The sequence below is a fragment of the Oryx dammah genome, unplaced genomic scaffold, assembly GCF_014754425.2.
Source record: "Oryx dammah isolate SB20612 unplaced genomic scaffold, SCBI_Odam_1.1 HiC_scaffold_16, whole genome shotgun sequence".
In the NCBI taxonomy this organism is placed as follows: domain Eukaryota; kingdom Metazoa; phylum Chordata; class Mammalia; order Artiodactyla; family Bovidae; genus Oryx; species Oryx dammah.
The window spans coordinates 48,306,662-48,325,511 of record NW_024070200.1 but is presented as its reverse complement, the minus strand read 5'-3'; the positions used below and the strand labels follow the sequence as shown (position 1 = coordinate 48,325,511).

Sequence of the window (18,850 nt, the reverse complement as noted above, 5' to 3'; positions counted from 1 at the left end):
GGGCTGCCGTTTCCTCCTCCAGGGGATCTTCCTGACCCAGCGATGGAGCCCGTAGTTTCCTGTGACTCCTGCGTGGGCAGGCGGATTCTTTACCTACTGAGCCACCTGGGAAGCCCTCCCAACTTTTGCTTGGCTCAAATTACTTTCATGTGCAGAATCCCTGCCTCATCCCAGATGTCTCTGGAAAGAAGGTGTTCTGAGCAGCAAATGGTTGTCATGAAAGTCATGTTTTGTTATCCCCTTTCCCATATTTGGTGGCTTTCAAGAGTATTTTATTGTCCCTCTGATTTTCTCATGAATGAAGGGGGGTGGTAGTCACTTGTAGGAATCCAGCATATCTAGGCAGCTCAGATTTTGGGAAACTGAGCATATCAGATTTTAACATTAACATTCATGGTCTTCAGGCACCTGCTCAGGACTGCCATGGACATCCATGGACGTGGAGGAGCAGTATCAGGACACGGCCAGCAGGGGGCGGCGGCAGCCCACAGTCAGAACCGACTTCCTCGGAAAACCCCAGGGGCTTTTTTGTCAAACCATTCCTAAGCTAAATCTCTAGCCCTGTGGACTTTAGCAGGGACTCCAGCATCTTATTTAGATTTGAGTAAGAACCAAATGTATGGATGTGAGAACCAAATGTCATGTATGGAGAGTTGCATCATAAAGAAAGCTGAGCACTGAAGAATTGATGCTTTTGAACTGTGGTGTTGGAGAAGACTCTTGAGACTCCCTTGGACTGCAAGGAGATCCAACCAGTCAATCCTAAAGGAAATCAGTCCTGAATATTCATTGGAAAGGCTGATGCTGAAGCTGAAACTCCAATACTTTGGCCACCTGATGTGAAGAACTGACTCATTTGAAAAGACCCTGATGCTGGGAAAGACTGAAAGCAGGAGGAGAAGGGGACGACAAAGCATGAGTTGGTTGGATGGCATCACCAACTCGATGGACATGAGTTTGAACAAGCTCCGGGAGTTGGTGATGGACAGGGAAGGCTGGCGTGCTGCAGTCCATGGGATCACAAAGAGTCGGACACGGCTGAGCGACTGAACTAAACTGAAGAACCAAAGCTGCCCCCAAGAACCTCTGCCTGCAGTGTTTCCATATCCTGATCTCCTTTGTAAATTAGAGTGCCCACAATTAGGGTGGGGCGAGGAGGGCTTCTGGCAATAAGGGACCAGGGGATAGAAGGGAGTCATCCAATAGGAATCAGCCAGGGTTTTCCTCAAATCTGGGACACAACTCTTCTGCAAAACAATTATAAGTTTAGCTTGAAAGCTTTAACTAAGCTTATTCCTCTTTAATCTTTTCAGCTCAGCCTCAGCCTCTCCCCGCCTCTACCAACACCTGTACTGTCGACTCACCACTGCCCTCTATCTCGGCAAATACAAGCCCATTCTCCTACCACTTGCCCCCTGCAGTATGCTTCCGTCCTCCCCTGGACACAGCCTTCTTAGCTCCAGATATTCTAGATCTCTTGGGGATGAGGCTGCAGAGCCCTCTTCAATCAGGGCAGCTCCACTCTTTTCAGGCTTAATACTTGAGTTCCATGTAAAGTTTGATTTGGAAAGGCTTCAGGTTTTAAAGGATTTGAAGAAAGGTTTGGGAGAAATCCTCACTGGTCGTGTATGCTTGCTCAGTCACTTCAGTCATATCTGACACTTTGCAGTCCCATGGACTGTATCCCGCCAGGCTCTTCTGTCCATGGGATTCTCCAGGCAAGAAAACTGGAGTGGGTTGCCATGCCCTCCTTTATGGGATCCTCCCAACCCAGGGATCAAATCTAGGTCTCCTGCATTGCAGGTAGATTCTTTACCGCTGAGCCACCAGGGAACCCTCTTCACTGGTCAGCCACCCATAATAACTTCCTGTGATTCTTCCTCCAGCTCGGAGGTTGTATGTATATCATTTAAGAAAATAGAGATTGTTGACTGTGAAAGTGATAAAGGAGAAAGTTACTCGGGTGATGAGTATACACTACAAACCCCAGAAATGAAAGAAAAGATACAAGGAATGAATGCATATATATGCACAGTCACATATAGGTTTACATGTACATAGCCACACTGGAAAACAAGAAAGAGAATTCAGTGGCTTCAGAGGAATTTCCAAAGGCATGAAAGCAGAGGGCACTGGATTGAACCCACAGGTGACGGTCCTGCACCAAACGGTGTGCACAACACCAGGGTGTTTCGTGCTCAGAAGGAACAGGAGCAGGGCAATCTTGGGATGAGCACTGAGGCACCTCAGTGAGAACAGCCAGGCCAGTCGACCCTCACCCGTCACACCACAAGCTGGATAACAGGAACAAGGGTCTGTCTGAGTGGGAAAGTCAGTGCAGGACCTTGGGAGAAGAATCAGTCAGTGCCTCTGAGCCCCATGCCCAGAAGAAGCCAGACTTTCTCCAGGAGGGCTCAACATGCCCAGCACACACTCAGAAATCACCAGACGCTTTGAGGAAAGCCAGCTCCACAGAAAGAAAAGCATTTATGCTTGTCTAAATATGCAGAGCTTGAAAGTAGAAGCTCACTGCTGTAGGGTGAGACTGCAGACAAAGAAGAGCTTTCACCATATAACTTGAGGGCTTGGGAGAGTGCTAAGAGAAGACACCATCTGTAAATCTAAGCAAAACCATCCGTGGAGGCAAGGGGTCTGGAACCGACAGCTTTGGTGGAGGGACTCCACAGACAGAAGGAGGGGGACACAACTGCCACCCTGGAAGGAGGTCCAAGCTCCTGACCATCACTGCATACATCAGAGGAGGAGGACCCGACCACCCCAAAATGGAGCCATGTCAAGAGTGCTTCCACCCCATAATTCAACATGGAAAACCTTTCAACCTGCCTACCAGCCACTAAGGTCACTATACTTGCCAGATCCTTTGGACTCATATCCCTCCTCATTTGGGCTGAGTAACTCTTTTACTTTACTCCTCTTTTATCTTTTATTTTTTGTATTTTTAGGGAGGAAGAGACCTTTAAAACCAGACTCCTTGCCTATTTTCACAGATCCTAAACAGTAAAACTCTATTACAAAGGAAATCATTCAGAAGCTTGATTAGAGTCTTTGAAACTCAACCCCATACCAAGTCTGTGTCCTAAAACTTCAGAGGCAGTAGAAATAGAACTACCTTCACTTTTTCATGTTCAGGAAATTCCCCTGCTTTTTTTTATTGGCCCCCAGCTTGGGAGGAGAATGACATCTGAGTTTGCCCAAACTTAGGAAGGTTCAGAGAAACCACAGTCACCCCAGGAGGCCCTTTTTCACAGCATTCTGGGTCCAGGGCAGTTGAGGAGAGGCCTAAGGATGCTAACTACAGGTCAGATGGCAGGAGATGTTCTCAGAAGGCTGTGTTCTCAGTTTGGTCCCGAGGACCAAAGAGGTGCTCAGCTACGGCTTTGCCATCATACTTGGGCAGTGTACCCCCAAAGTCAGAGGGCAGGATGTCCTCGTCAAACTCCTGGTAGAAGCTGGAGAGGTCTTCTCCATGGACAAATACCTGCAAGGAAGCAGAGGAAATGGGTCTGAGCAAGGGGATACCAGGATGAGGTTGGGGGAGAAGAGGGGCAGGAGGACAAAGGCACGCATGCCATCTCTGCCTGGTGACGTCCTTCTCAAGAGTCCCCCTTGCTGTGCTGTCCATGGGATCCACTTAGTTCCAAATCTTCATACAGAGCCCGAGGAGGTGGGGTTCCCTCCTCCCCCACCCTCATCCCTCTTGTGTCCTGAACCCTTTCCTGCTACAAGCCCATTCACTCACTCACCCACACACCAGACGATCAGTGGGCACCTTCCCTGTGCAGCTATGCACTCACCCTCTGGAGCAATTTGCTCTTCAAGAAGGGCTTGACCACGTTGTAGGTGGTGGTGAAGTACCAAGGCTGGTAGATGAAGTGGATGGCTTTGAACCGAGCTGGGAAGGAATCCTGCAGGGACAGACAGCACCCCCACCACACAGCCCCATGACCTCAAAGGTTCCCACTCACTTTCCCACTACACTGCCCCTTCCCATGACACAGGACAGAAGGATGCCCCAGAAGCAGCCCAACCCTCTTCCTGCTGATGCACAAGACTCTGTCATTAGGAGGAGTGGAAATGGAAAGGTAGCCTTGCTTGGCTTTTAGGTGACCAAGTTTTTTCAAATCCACTTGCCTGCTGAGTAGACTACAAGCTGTGATAGACCAGAGGGACACTATTGTCGTGCCTTATTGCCCTGACGCGCAGAGCCGACTCATTGGAAAAGACCCTGATGCTGGGAAAGATTGAAGGCAGGAGGAGAAGGGGACGACAGAGGATGAGATACCTGGATGGTGTCGCTGACTCGATGGACATGAGTTTGGATGATCTCGGGGAGATGGTGAGGGACAGGGAGGCCTGGCGAGCTGCAGTCCGTGGGGTCACAAAGAGCTGGACATGACTAAGTGACTGAACAACAATTGTCCTCCATCCCCTCCCATGACCCTTACCTCCCATCTTTCCTTTCCAAGGCAAAGCAGATTTAAGATTAGATTCAGTTTAGTTCAGTTCAGTCACTCAGTCGTGTCCAACTCTTTGCAACCCCATGGACTGCAGCACGCTGGGCCTCCCTGTCTGTCCATCACCAACTCCTGGAGCTTGCTCAAACTCGTGTCCATCAAGTCGGTGATGCCATCCAACCACCTCATCCTCTGTCGTCCCCTTCCCTTCTTGCCCTTAATCTTTCCCAGTATCAGGGTCTTTTCCAATAAGTCAGTTCTTCACATCAGGTGGCCAAAGTATTGGAGCTTCAGCTTTAGCATCAGTCCTTCCAATGAATATTCAGGACTGATTTCCTTTAGGACTGACTGGTTTGCTCTCCTTGCAGTCCAAGGGACTCTCAAGAGTCTTCTCCAGCACCACAGTTCAAATGCATCAATTCTTTGGTGCTCAGCTTTCTTCACAGTCAAACTCTCACATCCATACATGATTATCGGAAAAAACATAGCTTTGACTAGATGGACCTTTGTTGGCAAAGTAATGTCTCTGCTGTTTAATATGCTGTCTAGGTTGGTCATAGCTTTTCTTCCAAGAGGCAAGTGTCTTTTAATTTCATGGCTGCAGTCACCATCTGCAGCAATTTTGGAGCCCAAGAAAATAAAGTCTGTCAATGTTTTCATTCTAAAAAAGGATTTCAGATACAACAGTGTATAGGAGTGAGTTGTCATGGGGCGTTAGTGCTGGCTCTCAGGATAAAGTCACATGCAGAGGGAGACAGCATGACAAAAGGGGACAGAGAATGGGATTCCAGGTCAGAAGGTGTAGTTCAAGTCCCACCTCTGCCCTTGATAGCTGTGTGACCTTGAGAAGTCACTCAAATCTCTGAGCCTAGGTTTCCAGGTTTGTAAAATGAAGCAGCAAAACAGGGAGAGAATATTTTTAAAGAGTAAATGAACTGATGAATGTGAATATGTGGCAAACTGTGGATCACCGTGAAGTGTTTGTGGTTGGGGTTGTGATTATCCAGCATCATTTAACCAGAAAACCGGGCCCTGCCTCAGTCTCCCCACCTGTGACAGGCTCCTGCAGGACAGAGGTTTGAGGCCTCACCTGGAGCATGTCCACCATCTTTCTGAGATCGGAAGGCCGAAGTCCAGCAGCCTGCTGCATGGTGAAGCCCTTGAAGTTCTCAATGATGCAAAAGCCATTAATTTGAGTCTCCTCATTCTCCAGTAGCTTCTCCAGGATGAAGCAGTATGCCTGCAAGATCTTGGGCACAAAGTGAATGGGCTGTAAGATCCAAGCCAAAAGGACAGCTAAGACTCAAGGTCCTAAGAGGAGGGCTTCCCTAGTGGTTCAGTGGTAAAGAATCCACCTGTCAATGCAGGAGACTTGGGTTTGATCCCTGGTCTGGGAAGATCCCACTTGCCACAAAGCAACTAAGCTCTTGCGCCATGACTACTAAGTCTGAGTGCTAGAACCCACAGCTACTGAAGCCCATGCACCTAGACCCTGTGCTCCACAGCAAGAGAAGCCCCTGCAATGAGAAGCCTGCATGCTGCAACTGGAAAGTAGCCCCCGCTCTCTGCAACTAGAGAAAAGCCTGCATAGCTGTGAAGACCCAGCACAGCCAAAAGAAAGAAAATTTTAAGAACGGTCTTAAGGGAAGAGCTATACCAGTGAGCAAATTAGAGGTAATCTGTCACAGGCTCGGAGCTGGGACAGTCCACCTCTCTGAATGTATCCCAAGAAAATAATCAAATAATCTTCAGTGTCATATCCATGGTTAGATGCCAGAGTGTCTATCCTTATACCATTGTAACAGTGGAACAACCTACATGTCCAGCAATAAGGGACTGGTGAAATTATGGTATATTCACACCATGGGGTATTCTGGAACAGTGATATATAAGACTAATGATACAGAGAGATATCCATTCATGGTATATTATTGTAGAATACGTCCATGTTTATAAGAAAAAATGTGTACATCTGTATGCATTTGCATGCACGTATGTTTCTAGGTTTCTCCAAAAAATAGACTTGGAAGAATGTCAGTGGTAGAAATCTCTGCATGGTAGAATTCTGGATGATTTTAAATTTGTGATTTTTTTTTTTGTATTTTCTAAAATGAGTGGTATCACTTATGTAATCAGAAAAAAAATATTTGTAAGTCTCTTCCTTAACAGATACATGTATGTTTCAGTCCTAAAACCAATATCTTATTCAGTAGCAGAGACTACAGGCATTCCTAGTAGGATCAGGAACACAATAAGCATGCTTACTTCCCCCACCAAAGAAGTATTGACCAATGCGTTCACGTCTTTTTGTTGTTGGTTTGTTTTGTTTTTGTTTTATTCAGGGGCATAAGAACTAGAAAAGGAAAAGAAAAATTTCCTCTAATTACAGATATTATGATAACATTCTTAGGAAATCTGTATATGACTAACATAAATTACAGGAAAATTCAGTAAAATTACTAGGATATGAAACTAAGAGACAAAAACAATAATCTTCATAGATGCAAAAAATAACCAATTAGGAGATATAATGGCAGAGAAAGTTCGACTAATAGCAAAAACAATAAAATAAATACTTTAATGACAAATGTGCATAAGGATTGAAAACTGAAAAACTTCTGGAAGCTCAAAATGTATTCATAAAAGGGAAGGCACCCCCTTTCTGTGGATGGTGCCACTGGCCATGGATGTTGCATTCATACTGACACTGATTCTCCTCGTTTGTTATTTATATTGATGTTACTCCAATAAAAATCTCCTGACATTTCTCCTAGAACTAAACAAGTTAATTCTAATTGTTTTAGGGAAGGTAAACATGCAAGAATAGCTAGAAAAGACCTGAAAAAGAGAAGCATTAAGGGCAGACCTAATCCCAACAGATTCTATACTGGACATGGAATAACAGACTGGTTCCAAATAGGGAAAGGAGTACGTCAAGGCTGTATATTGTCACCCTGCTTATTTAACTTATATGCGGAATACATCATGAGAAATGCTGGGCTGCATGAAACACAAGCTGGAATCAAGACTGCCAGGAGAAATATCAATAACCTCAGATATGCAGATGATACCACCCTTACGGCAGAAAGTGAAGAAGAATTAAAGAACCTCCTGACGAACGTGAAAGAGGAGAGTGAAAAAGCTAGCTTAAAGCTCAACATTCAGAAAACTAAGATCATGGCATCTGGTCCCATCATATCAGTTCAGTTCAGTCACTCAGTTGTGTCCAACTCTTTGTGACCCCATGGACTGCAGCATGTCAGGCCTCCCTGTCCATCACCAACTCCCGGAGTTTACCCAAACTCACGTCCATTGAGTCAGTGATGCCATCCAACCATCTTATCCTCTGTCATTCCCTTTTCCTCCTGCCTTCAATCCTTCCTAGCATCAGGGTCTTTTCAAATGAGTCAGTTCTTTGCATCAGATGACTAAAGTATTGGAGTTTCAGCTTCAACATCAGTCCTTCCAGTGAACATTCAGGACTGATCTCCTTTAGGATGGACTTGTTGGATCTCCTTGCAGTCCAAGGGACTCTCAAGAGTCTTCTCCAACACCACAGTTCAAATGCATCAGTTCTTTGGTGCTCAGCTTTCTTTATAGTCCAACTTTCACATCCATACATCCATACTGGAAAACCCATACTAGAAAAATCCATACTGGAAAAACCATAGCCTTGACTAGATCGATCTTTGTTGGTAAGGTAATGTCTCTGCTTTTTAATGTGCTGTCTAGGCTGGTCATAACTTTTCTTCCAAGGAGTAAGCGTCTTTTAATTTCATGGCTGCAGTCACCATCTGCAGTGATTTTGGAGCCCCCCAAAATAAAGTCTGCCACTCTTTCCACTGTTTCCCCATCTATTTGCCATGAAGTGATGGGACCAGATGCCATGATCTTCGTTTTCTGAATGTTGAGCTTTAAGCCAACTTTTTCACTCTCCTCTTTCACTTTCATCAAGAGGCTCTTTTATCTGCATATCTGAGGTTATGGATATTTCTCCTGGAATCTTGATTCCAGCTTGTGCTTCATCCACTGGTCCCATCACTTCATGGCAAATAGATGGGGAAACAGTGGAAACAGTGACAGACTTTATTTTGGGGGGCTCCAAAATCACTGCAGAGGATGACTGCAGCCATGAAATTAAAAGATGCTTGCTTCTTCGAAGAAAAGTTATGACCAACCTAGACAGCATATTAAAAAGCAGGGACATTACTTTGCCAACAAAGGTCCGTCTAGTCAAAGCTATGGTTTTTCCAGTAATCATGTATGGATGTGAAAGTTGGACTATAAAAAAAAGCTGAGCACCAAAGAATTGATGCTTTTGAACTATGGTGTTGGAGAAGACTCTTGAGAGTTTCTTGGACTGCAAGGAGATCCAACCAGTCTGTCCTAAAGGAAATCAGTCCGAAATATTTTTTGAAAGGACTGATGTTGAAGCTGAAACTCCAATACTTTGGCCACCTGATGTGAAGAACTGACTCATTTGAAAAGACCCTGATGCTGGGAAAAATTGAAGGCAGGAGGAGAAGGGGGCTACAGAGGATAAGATGGTTGGATGGCATCACTGACCCAATGGACATGAGTTTGAGCAAACTCGTGGAGCTGGTGATGGACAGAGAGGCCTGGCATGCTGCAGTCCATGAGGTCACAAAGAGTTGGACACGACTGAGTGACTGAACTAAACTGAGCTGATACTGTCTCTATAATTAAAGTAGTGTGGAGCATGAAAAGACAGACCAATGGTACAGAGTAGAAAGTCCAGAATAAGATCCAAGTACCTATGAAGATGCAGAATATGATAAAGATGGCGTCTCAAGTCACTGGGGGGAAAGATGAACTTTTAAATACACGTTGTTGCGACAACTAGATGGCATTTTCTAAAATAAGTTTGTACATTTTCTTTAAGGCTTGGTGGCACATGCCAACATTCTCCCCAGATGACCCCTATATCCCCAACTATGACAGCTCTCTTAAGGGCTTGGCAAGTGAAATCACACACATACACAAATGCAAAGAACTCAGGCGCTTAACAGATTGGAACCCATGCTTTCCAGAATCCCTCCCAGTCCACAGTCCGCTAAGCCCTGTTCTCTGTGTTGCTCTCAGCTTTCAGCATTTGGCAGGGTTGGTCCCAGCTCATGGCCCACAACTGTCACTCCCATTCGGTAGGGATACAGGGGGCAGCCATGTACTGGCCAGTGGGCCCTGCCTGCAAAGCTGCTGGGTTTTCTAGCTGCTACGGCACATCCAAGGATTTTTCTTCCTGCCTGGAAAGGGCTTGGTGCCATGAGTTTACCAGACATTCCCTCACAAACCTTGCCTCCCGGGGAGCCAGGAATGAGGTTCCAATGGAGACCAGATCTAGAGAAGGGAACCCAACCCAGAAGGTGGCAGGGAACCAGGCGATCCCCCACTGACCTCATCAAAGGTGATTTCTTCAGAGTCCCAGTTCTCGATATTGAAGAGCATGACTACTCGGCCATACTTGTCCCGAGTGGAGAGGACACCAGGGTAGCCAGCCTCAACGGTGCAGCGGATGGCCTCCAGGGACAGGCTGTCGAAGAGCTCTGGGTACTGCAGCCGGAAGTTCACGTAGCCTGGCAGAGGGGGAGCAGAGAGGCCCCTCAGGGAGCCAGCCCCTCCCGGGGTGGCACATGGTGGGCATGCAGAGACCCGGGCTCCTGCCTGGCTCCTCATCTACATGCTATGTATAACCCGACAGGGTACTCAACCTCTCTGTGCCCCAAGTTTCCCCTCCAAAAGATAGGAGGATAATACTAGCCTATCTCGCCAAGTTGCTGTGGTAATCAAACAAGATTCCAGGTACACTACAGTCTAGTACAGGGAACTGTACTCAAAGTTGTGTGGCAGCCTGGATGGGAGAGGAGTTTGGGGGGAAGGATGGCTGAGTTGCTCTGCTGACTACCTGAAACTATCACAATGCTGTTAATTGGTTATATCCTAATACAAAAAAAAAGTGAGAAAAAAATGCATGAATTTTTCCAGGTATGAATGCCATTGTACAGTAAACTGTACAAACATAAGGTATAATCCTAAGTCAGAAGACAGCTGCTACTGGTTATTTTTCTCTTTCCCACGAGTAGAAGCACAGGTGTTTCAGTTGGGCACAGGGTTAGCTGAGCAGGGGTTGGGAAATGACCCCCAGGTAAAATCCAAACCCCAGGTAGGACACAGAGGTCCCTTCTAATTTCAGCGGAACTTCCACCAACCCCATCCTGAGCCATCCTGAATGGGTCCCTTCTTCTCTGCGGTTGTCTCCTCCACCAGACCCTGGAGGTGCCAAGCCCAGAGAGGAGTTTGGGAGGCATTTGCCAAGGGAAAGCCACTGACCTCCTTGCTGTTCCTTCAACACCCCAGTCACCCACCACCCAGTGTTTGTCCTTGCTGTACACTCTGCCTTATTGTTCTCTCCTCGGGCATGTCACTTCTTTCTAGTTTTTCTTTGAAAGTTTCCTTTGCACTAGAGCCTTCCTAATCATTTTACCTAAAACTTCAACCCCTCAACCCTTTATATCCACCTCTTGTTTTTCTCTGTATATTTTTGATCGTCTGGTTTGTTATTTCTACCAGTAGACTATCAGGCCCACGAGGGCGGACATTCTACTTTGTTCTTGGCTGCATCCTTTGGCCTGAAACAGCCGTAGGCACAGAGCAGCAGTGAATTAACATTTGTAGAAGGAAGGAGGGAGTTAGGAGAAGGACTTTCCTGGCAGTCCAGTGGTTAAGATTCTAGGCTCCCACTGCAGGGGGGCACTGGTGGATATCTAGAGTGGGGGGGGGACTAAGATGCCACAGCCAAAAAAAAACCCAAAAGGAATAACGAAAAAAAAATTTTTTAAGAAGGAGAATCATTAGGCTGCTGAGCTCCTGCTCAGACACCGTTGCCTCCAACAGCACCAAAGACTTGATTCCCTTAGGACACCGGTCTCCATCCAGTGGGCGTGGCCAGGGAGGTTCCCTCCTCCAGGCTCACTCCCAGGGCAGGCACCATCTTCGATTCCACTCTTTGTGAGGTTTGAGTACCTGCGAGGAATCAGGCCCATACCCACCTTCCATGCAGCGCTCCAGAGCCAAAGCCTAGGAGGGGCCGGTGGGGACGAGGAGGGAGCAGGGGTTGGAGAGGAAGCTCTCGCATCTTGGGCTCCCAGTTTGGGTGGCTAAGTTCTGCTCTTTGAGAGTGGAAAGAGGGGCCGGATCTCCAGAAATCTGGTCCTGCCAGACTCACGCATTTGTCTGAACTGAAAAGGATCTCAAGACTATTCAGTTCACAAACCCATTTTACAGATGAGGAGAAGGAGGCTCAGATACAGTCACTTGATAGAGCATGGGAGGGAGGTGGAGTGGCCAGTCTCCTCAGTGCCTGGATGAGGGTCCACACCACCCTCACGACCTTCCCTTCCCACTCCCCAACCCCCGCAACCTTCCTGGGGCCTCACCTCTGAGCAGCTCGTAGGCGCGCCCCACGTCGAACTTGCGCGCGCGGATGAAGCGCAGGAAGAAGGCGCTGTCTTTTCCCTGCACCCTCTCCGCCACGGCCACGGCCAGCTCCTGCCCCGAGGCCGCCTCCGCCTGCACCAGCTCCTGTAGCTCCCGCACTGCCTCCTCCCGGGTCTCCTCCTTCTCATTCAGCTCGTCCTTGGCCTGGAGCAGGGGCGGGGTGTAGGCACAAAGTCAGGTAGGCGTGGTTTGGGTGCCAGACCGGCTGACGGGCAGAGGGCACGGCAGGTAGTGCCGTCGCTCCTCTGCCCACGAGAGCAGCATTAGCACTGGCAGCAGCTCAGACTGTCCGTTATATTTGGAGAAAATTAGGTCAAACTGCTCATCCTGGGTTTGTTTGCAGGAGACGGCCAAAGGTCTAAATATTTCTAACCACAACAGCCTAGGCTTACTGGAGCCCTGAATTAGCAAACTGCTAAGTCCTGGGTGTTCTTTGGAAGGAATGATGCTAAAGCTGAAACTCCAGTACTTTGGCCACCTCATGCGAAGAGCTGACTCATTGGAAAAGACTCTGATGGTGGGAGGGATTGGGGGCAGGAGGAGAAGGGTACGACAGAGGATGAGATGGCTGGATGGCATCACTGACTCGATGGATGTGAGTCTGAGTGAACTCCGGGAGTTGGTGATGGACAGGGAGGCCTGGTGTGCTGCAATTCATGGGGTCGCAAAGAGTCCAACACGATTGAGCGACTGAACTGAACTGAAGTCCTGTAGATACTTTTTTTTTTTTTTAATGTATTGATTTTTCTGCTCTGGGTCTTAGTTGCAGCCCGCAGGAGCCATGGGGTTGCAAAGAGTCGGACACGACTGAGAGCCTGACACACACATATTCGAACTCCTAGCTGGGGCATCTGAAATCCTAGTTCCCTTGACCGGGAATAGAACTTGGTTCCTCTGCACTGGGAGGGCAGAGTCTTAGCCCCTGGACAACCAGGGAAGTCCAATACATGATGTTTTTAAATCTTGGCCACAGTCCATCACAGGAAGGTTGTATTCTTATCCCCCATTTCTCAGAGTGAGCAGATTGAGGCTCATAGAGGTCGAGATATTCTTGCCCAAGGTCACCCAGGTAAAAAGAGTTGAAGTTGAAACTCCTGATCAGGTTGAACTGTTAACTGCTTCACTGTGCTGCATCCCAGGTTCATTTCTGATCTTCTCAAAATTAAAGATACCATTAATTAACAAAAAAAATTAAAGATACCAGTCAGATGGCAGCCTTCCCTCTCCCTCACATTCCTCCCCTTGGATGAGCCTGGAGAAATCCTTAGCATGCCAGGGGCTGTTCTTTCCTTGGATGGCATGAGGGGCGAATGTAGGTCTGGGGGAACTCGAAGCAACTTTCCCTTCAGATGCCCAGGGAGCAGAGATGGAAGCCAGGAGCCAAGGGCCAGCTCAACCCCAGGCCAGCTCTGCCACAGTCTGATCATCTCTGAACTGGTCCGACAACCTTCTTTCATAGATACCGAAGGCAAGACCCAAAGAGGGAAAGCAGTTTGCTCAAGATCACACAACAAGTTGGAAGTCATTGTGATATTAGAACTTGGGCCCTTTCCTATTCAGTTGGGGGCAGCAGTTGTGTCTATGCTCTTTAAGGCCATTGCAAATCAGGGTTCCTCATGTCTGAGTCCAGGATGATCCCTGGTCCAGAAGCCCTAGGTCCCGGCCTTGGTTTCAAGGAATGCTGTTGATGCCATAGTCTTAGAATAGGGTGGCCTAGACATCTGGTCGACCCAATTGCTACCATGGCCCTGACTTTCAGAATAGCCCCTAGAACAAGTCACTCCTTTAGGTCCAGAAAGACCCGGAGGGCTGGTACTGGACCCCTTCTACAGGAGAGAGGATGTTATCAGTATTCCCTTATGTTGGGACTACCATGATGGTCCAGTGGCTGAGACTCGGTACTCCAAATGAAGGGAACCCAGGTTCGATCCCTGGTCAGGGCACTGGATCTCACATACCATGACTAACAACTGCATACCACAACTAAAGATCCCACATGCTGCAACTAAGACCCAGCACAGCCAAATAAATAAATCAATATATTCCCCCTTGTTGCCTCCCTACCTGTCCCTTCACACACCCCCAGGCCACCTCACCTTCTGCAAGGTGTGGCGGGGCAGCTGGCTGCACGGGCCAAAGACAGGTCCATGGTCTTTGGTAGTAAGCCTCTCCAGTTGGGCACGGAGCTCCTGTTCCTCTTCAGGGACCATGCGGAACGTGCCTGCCTGAGGAGTGAGAAGCCAGGAAAAGAGAGGCAAAGGCCGCCATCAGCCTGAGCAAGCCAGCCAAATGGGTCTGCTCAGACCCCAAGCTAGTGCTTTTGCCCAAGGTCACTGTTGAACTTCCCCCGTGCAGGTGGGGTCAGGGACCACCGAGAGGTTTGAAGGGTGACTGCCCATAACCCTGAGGAGAGCAGACAATGGAGAAACAGGGAGGAAGAAAAGGAAGGAGGAAAGGTGGACAGAGGGGAGCCCCAGGGCACAGGGGTACTCACCCCCTCTGACATGCTGTCTCTGGAAGACTGGGAGTGATGCAGACCAAGAAGGAGCCCACTTCGTCCGTCCTGGCCTCTCAAGGCAGCCTCCTTTCTAGGGGAGACATGGAGAAGTTCTTCTGTTATTGTCTCAGAACAATGAATCTCAGACTTTTGAGTGCATCAGAGTAACAGGAGGCATTTGCTAAGAATACAGATGCCTCGGCCCTGTGCTTGACTCTGAATTGGGGACCAGACATCTGTATTTTAAAGCAGCACCCCAGGGACTTCCCTCATGATCCAGTGGTTAAGACTCCACGCTTCCAGTTCAGGGGACCCGGGTTCAATCCTTGGTTGGGAAACTAAGATCCCACCTGCCATGTGGCGCAGTCAAAAAAAAAAAAAAAAAAAACCGGCACCCCCAGTGGTCCTGAATAAGGTGGCTCTTGGGCTATGCTTTGGGAAACACCCCTCTAGGAAGGAGCACACACAAATATACCTCGAACTTCAGTTCTCAAAATGAGATGGCCCAGCCAGGGAGAAACCAGAACAGGCTTCCATTCTTGGTTACATGGTCACTGTGGGATAAGGCAATCCCTCTTCCCATTTGTGTCCCTCTTTTTCCAGTCCCAGGGGGCACCTGAGAAACTCCCCAGCCTAGAGATTGGCCTCATTCCAGTGAATTCACTCTCTGGAGGGATGATGGCTAGTTATATAACCATAACTGGATGTGTGTTCAGTGCCTTGTGATGCACTTTTCAAATCCATTGTCTGGGAGCCAGCATTATTATATCCATTTTACATAAGAGGAAACAGGCCCAGGAGAGTAGGTGATTTGTCCAAGATCACACAGCCAGATATAGCCAGGGATCAGGACTCAAGACCAAGCTGTTACTTTCCATCAGCACCAAGAGGCAGCCTGTTGTGGCAGAAGTCAGATCTGGGTTCAAATTCTGTCTCTTCCACTTGCAAGTGATGTGATCTAACCTGAATCAGGGTTGTCCCCTATAAAGAGGAGGTGGAAGGTTATGAAGATTTTATTAAATAATGTACACAGAAGCAGTGGGAGGCCAGCAGAAAAAATTTCATCCTTTGCCCACATGACATCCCGCTGAGTATTTTTGGAGACAGTTCTATTTTCACATTTTCCCCTCTCCTACCTAAACATCCCCAGGCCCATTACCATTCCACTCCTGCCTCTGACCAGGTTCCCTTCGGTCAGTTCTGTCACCTGTTCACTGTTGATTAGTGGCAGAGGTGGGACTTGAACCTATGTCTGCCTGACACCAAGACTTTTTTTTTTTTTTTTTTTTACACCTAGAGCCAAGACATCTCCAGGCAAACTCTTAGGACAGCAGGTGTCACAGAAAACTACACTTTAGGGTCAGAGAGACCCAGGTTTGAATCAGCCTTTGTTATTTATCAACCATGTAACTTTAGACAAATAAAACCTTTCAGATCCTCCGTTTTCTCATCTGCAAATTGGGGATAATAGCCACACCTACCAAACAGAGTAGTAATGAAGATCATATAAGTTCTGTAGGGTACCTAGCACAGTGTTTTGCTCTGAAACATAGTTCCCCTTCTCTTTCTTAGCACCATCCTGATCATTACCCCAGCTTGCAGAGAGAGGCTTAGAAGATTCCAGGGAGTATCTGAGGATCTTCCATCTCCTGCCTGTCCCACTCCACAGCCCCAGCAGAACAGGGAAGTTCTGGGGGGCTGTAATCCACCAACAGGAATAAAATCGAAGTCAACTTTCTGAGAGATAGACTTCCAAATATGCAGGAAGAGATATAAGATAGACTGAAATGCGACTGTGCTCTCACTTTGGTTTTGCTGAAACAGAAATGGCAAGGCTAATAGAACTCCCTGAGCGAGAGGCTCAGACGGGAGAGACAGTAACTAGACACCCCCAGAGAGTTAAGCAGATCATCACAAGATCAAGGGTCTTAGAAATGAAGGGTTAAAGTCAGTACAGCAACTCTTTAACATATGCCCAGGGATGGGGGCGGAATTGGGGGGAGAATGGATACGAGTATATGTATAGCTGAGTTCCTTCCCTGTTCAACTAAAACTATCACAACATTGTTAGTTAACTATGCCCCAATACAAAATAAAAAGAGTTTTAAAAAATAAAATAAAATATGCCCAGGGGACTTCTCTGACGGTCCAGTGATTAAGGCTCTGCGCTGCCCGTGCAGGGGATGTGGGTTTGATCTCTGGTTGGGGAACTAAGATCTGACATGCTGTGCATGGTCAAAAAATTAAAAATAAAATATGTCTAAACTAGTAACTGTGATTTTAAACTATTGATTTATGAGTTATATACATGGAAAAAAAACCCACCCCTCACTTCATGTCAAAGCTATTCCCTGCCATCTAGGCTTGCCAGATAAAATATAGAATGTCCAATTACACATGAATTTCAGATGAACAAAAAAGTTATGAAGTGTTTAAGTATGTGCCACACAATATTTGGGACATACTTATACTAAAAAGGGCTTCCCAGGTGGCACAGTGGTAAAGAATCCACCTGCCAATGCATGAGATGCAAGAGAGTCTGGTTCAATCCCTGGGTTGAAAAGGTCCCCTGGAGTAGGAAATGGCAGCCCACTTCAGTATTCTTGTCTGAAAAATTCCATGGATAGAGGAGCCTGGCAGACTATGGTCCATGGGGTTACAAAGACTGACAACACAAACACTTACACTAAAAAAGTATTTGTGGTTCATCTGAAATTCACATTTAACTGGGATCCTATATTTTTATTTGCTAAATCTGCTATCAGGTTGGTCGGACTCAACCTGAAGAATGGCCAGTTGGTTTCAGTTTTGGGGGCAGCCTGGAATGTGGTCTCCCCACCACAAACTCCTCACCCTAATCCTGAGCTTCCTGGCCCAGCCAGGCCCCTGCTACTGACTTACCTGACAAGTTAGCAGCTCCTCCTTGGGACACCTGGTGCCTGTGTCCTCCAGGAGCCTGGAGGTTGCCTCTGCTGGGGGCGTGGTCCAGTCAGCAGGCTGGGATTATTGGGTCACAAGGAACTTCTCAGGGCCCACAGTTTCCGTTTAAATCAGGCTCACAGGGAGGCCCAGATTGGGGCAAGTGATGCACCAAGGGGGAGAGGGGCTCAGCTTGGGCCTGGCTAGAGCTCCCTCAAAGCCCTCCTTTGTGTGCGACTGCTCCGGAGTTCCTGCTCAGCCATGTGGAAGCCGGGCCGTGGGGGTGGGATCTGGGTCAGTCCCATTCTCTCCTCCCCTTCCTCTCTCTCATTGCAGAGGGGGTCTGAGAAGCACTCCCTAGGGTAAGACATGCTGGAGACGGAGGGAAAATTGAAATGTGATCATTGATGAAATGACAGTGGCAGAGAATCTGGGCTGGTCACCCTCTCCCTGAGCCCAGCAGTGCCTGGCATGGTAGGGCAGGGAGCAGGGCCCAGTGGGGAAGGTAACTGGTTAAGGCTTCGTGGGGAAAGGACAAGACCAGGCTGACCCACTTCTAGGCAGTGGTGTGCAGTGATAAGAGCCTGCTTAGGAACCAAACTGCCCCATCCAGCACCTTCTAGCTTCAAGAAGTGACTTCACCGCTGAGTGACTCAGTTTTCTCCTCAAAGAAGAAGAGATCATTAGAGGAAGTCCTATCCCCCAGGATCTCAGAAAGGGACTGTATTTGGAGATACAAGAGGTAATTATGGAAAAATGAAGTCATCACGGTGGGCCCTAATCCAAATCACTGGTGTCCTTATAAGAAGAGGGAATGTGGATGCTGACACACACAGAGGGAAGACGGCGTGAAGACCCAGGAAGAAGGCGCCATCTACGAGTCAAGGAGAGAAGTCTCAGAAGAAACTAGCCCTGGGGACTCCCTGGCAGTCCAGTGGTTAGGACTCTGCACTTTCACTGTGAGGGCCCAGGTTCCATTTCCAGTCAAGGAACTAAGATCCCAAAAGCCGCATGTGGCATAACCAAAAAGAAGGAGAAGAAAAAAGAAACCAGCTCTGCTGACATCTTGACCTTAAACTTCTAGCCTTCAGAATTGTGAGAAAATGAATTTCTGTTGTTTAAGCCGCTCCGTCTATAGTACTTTGTTACAGCAGCTTTAGCAAACTGATAGAGATGCGTCCTTGGATTTTTTTTTTCCCCCAGGCACTTCACAAAGTGTGAGGGCAATAATGGAAGGAGGCAGTGGTGAGAGCTCAAGCCGCCCTATGGGAAGGAAACATAGAGACTCCGGAAGCGTGCATGCGTGTTCAGTTCATGTCCGACTCTGCGACCCCACGGACTGTAGCCCACCAGGCTCCTCTGTCCATGGAATTTTTTCAGGCAAGAATCCTGGAGCGGATTGCCATTTCCTTCTCCAGGGCCTCTTCCCTACCCAGGGACCGAA

General features: G+C 47.8%; 1 protein-coding gene across 1 annotated transcript; it reads right to left on the bottom strand.

Annotated features, from left to right (window-relative positions):
* Positions 1 to 2,512: 2,512 nt before the first annotated feature.
* RLBP1 (retinaldehyde binding protein 1) lies at positions 2,513 to 17,640 on the bottom strand. The gene is made up of 8 exons (XM_040257577.1): positions 17,389 to 17,640; positions 14,485 to 14,574; positions 14,087 to 14,215; positions 11,930 to 12,134; positions 9,891 to 10,069; positions 5,566 to 5,724; positions 3,816 to 3,926; positions 2,513 to 3,499 (listed from the first exon to the last, which is right to left on the bottom strand). The coding sequence occupies exons 2-8, from the start codon at positions 14,494 to 14,496 to the stop codon at positions 3,341 to 3,343; spliced, it is 954 nt and encodes a 317-aa protein (XP_040113511.1). The 5' UTR covers positions 14,497 to 14,574; positions 17,389 to 17,640; the 3' UTR covers positions 2,513 to 3,340.
* Between the last annotated feature and the right edge of the window lie 1,210 nt (positions 17,641 to 18,850).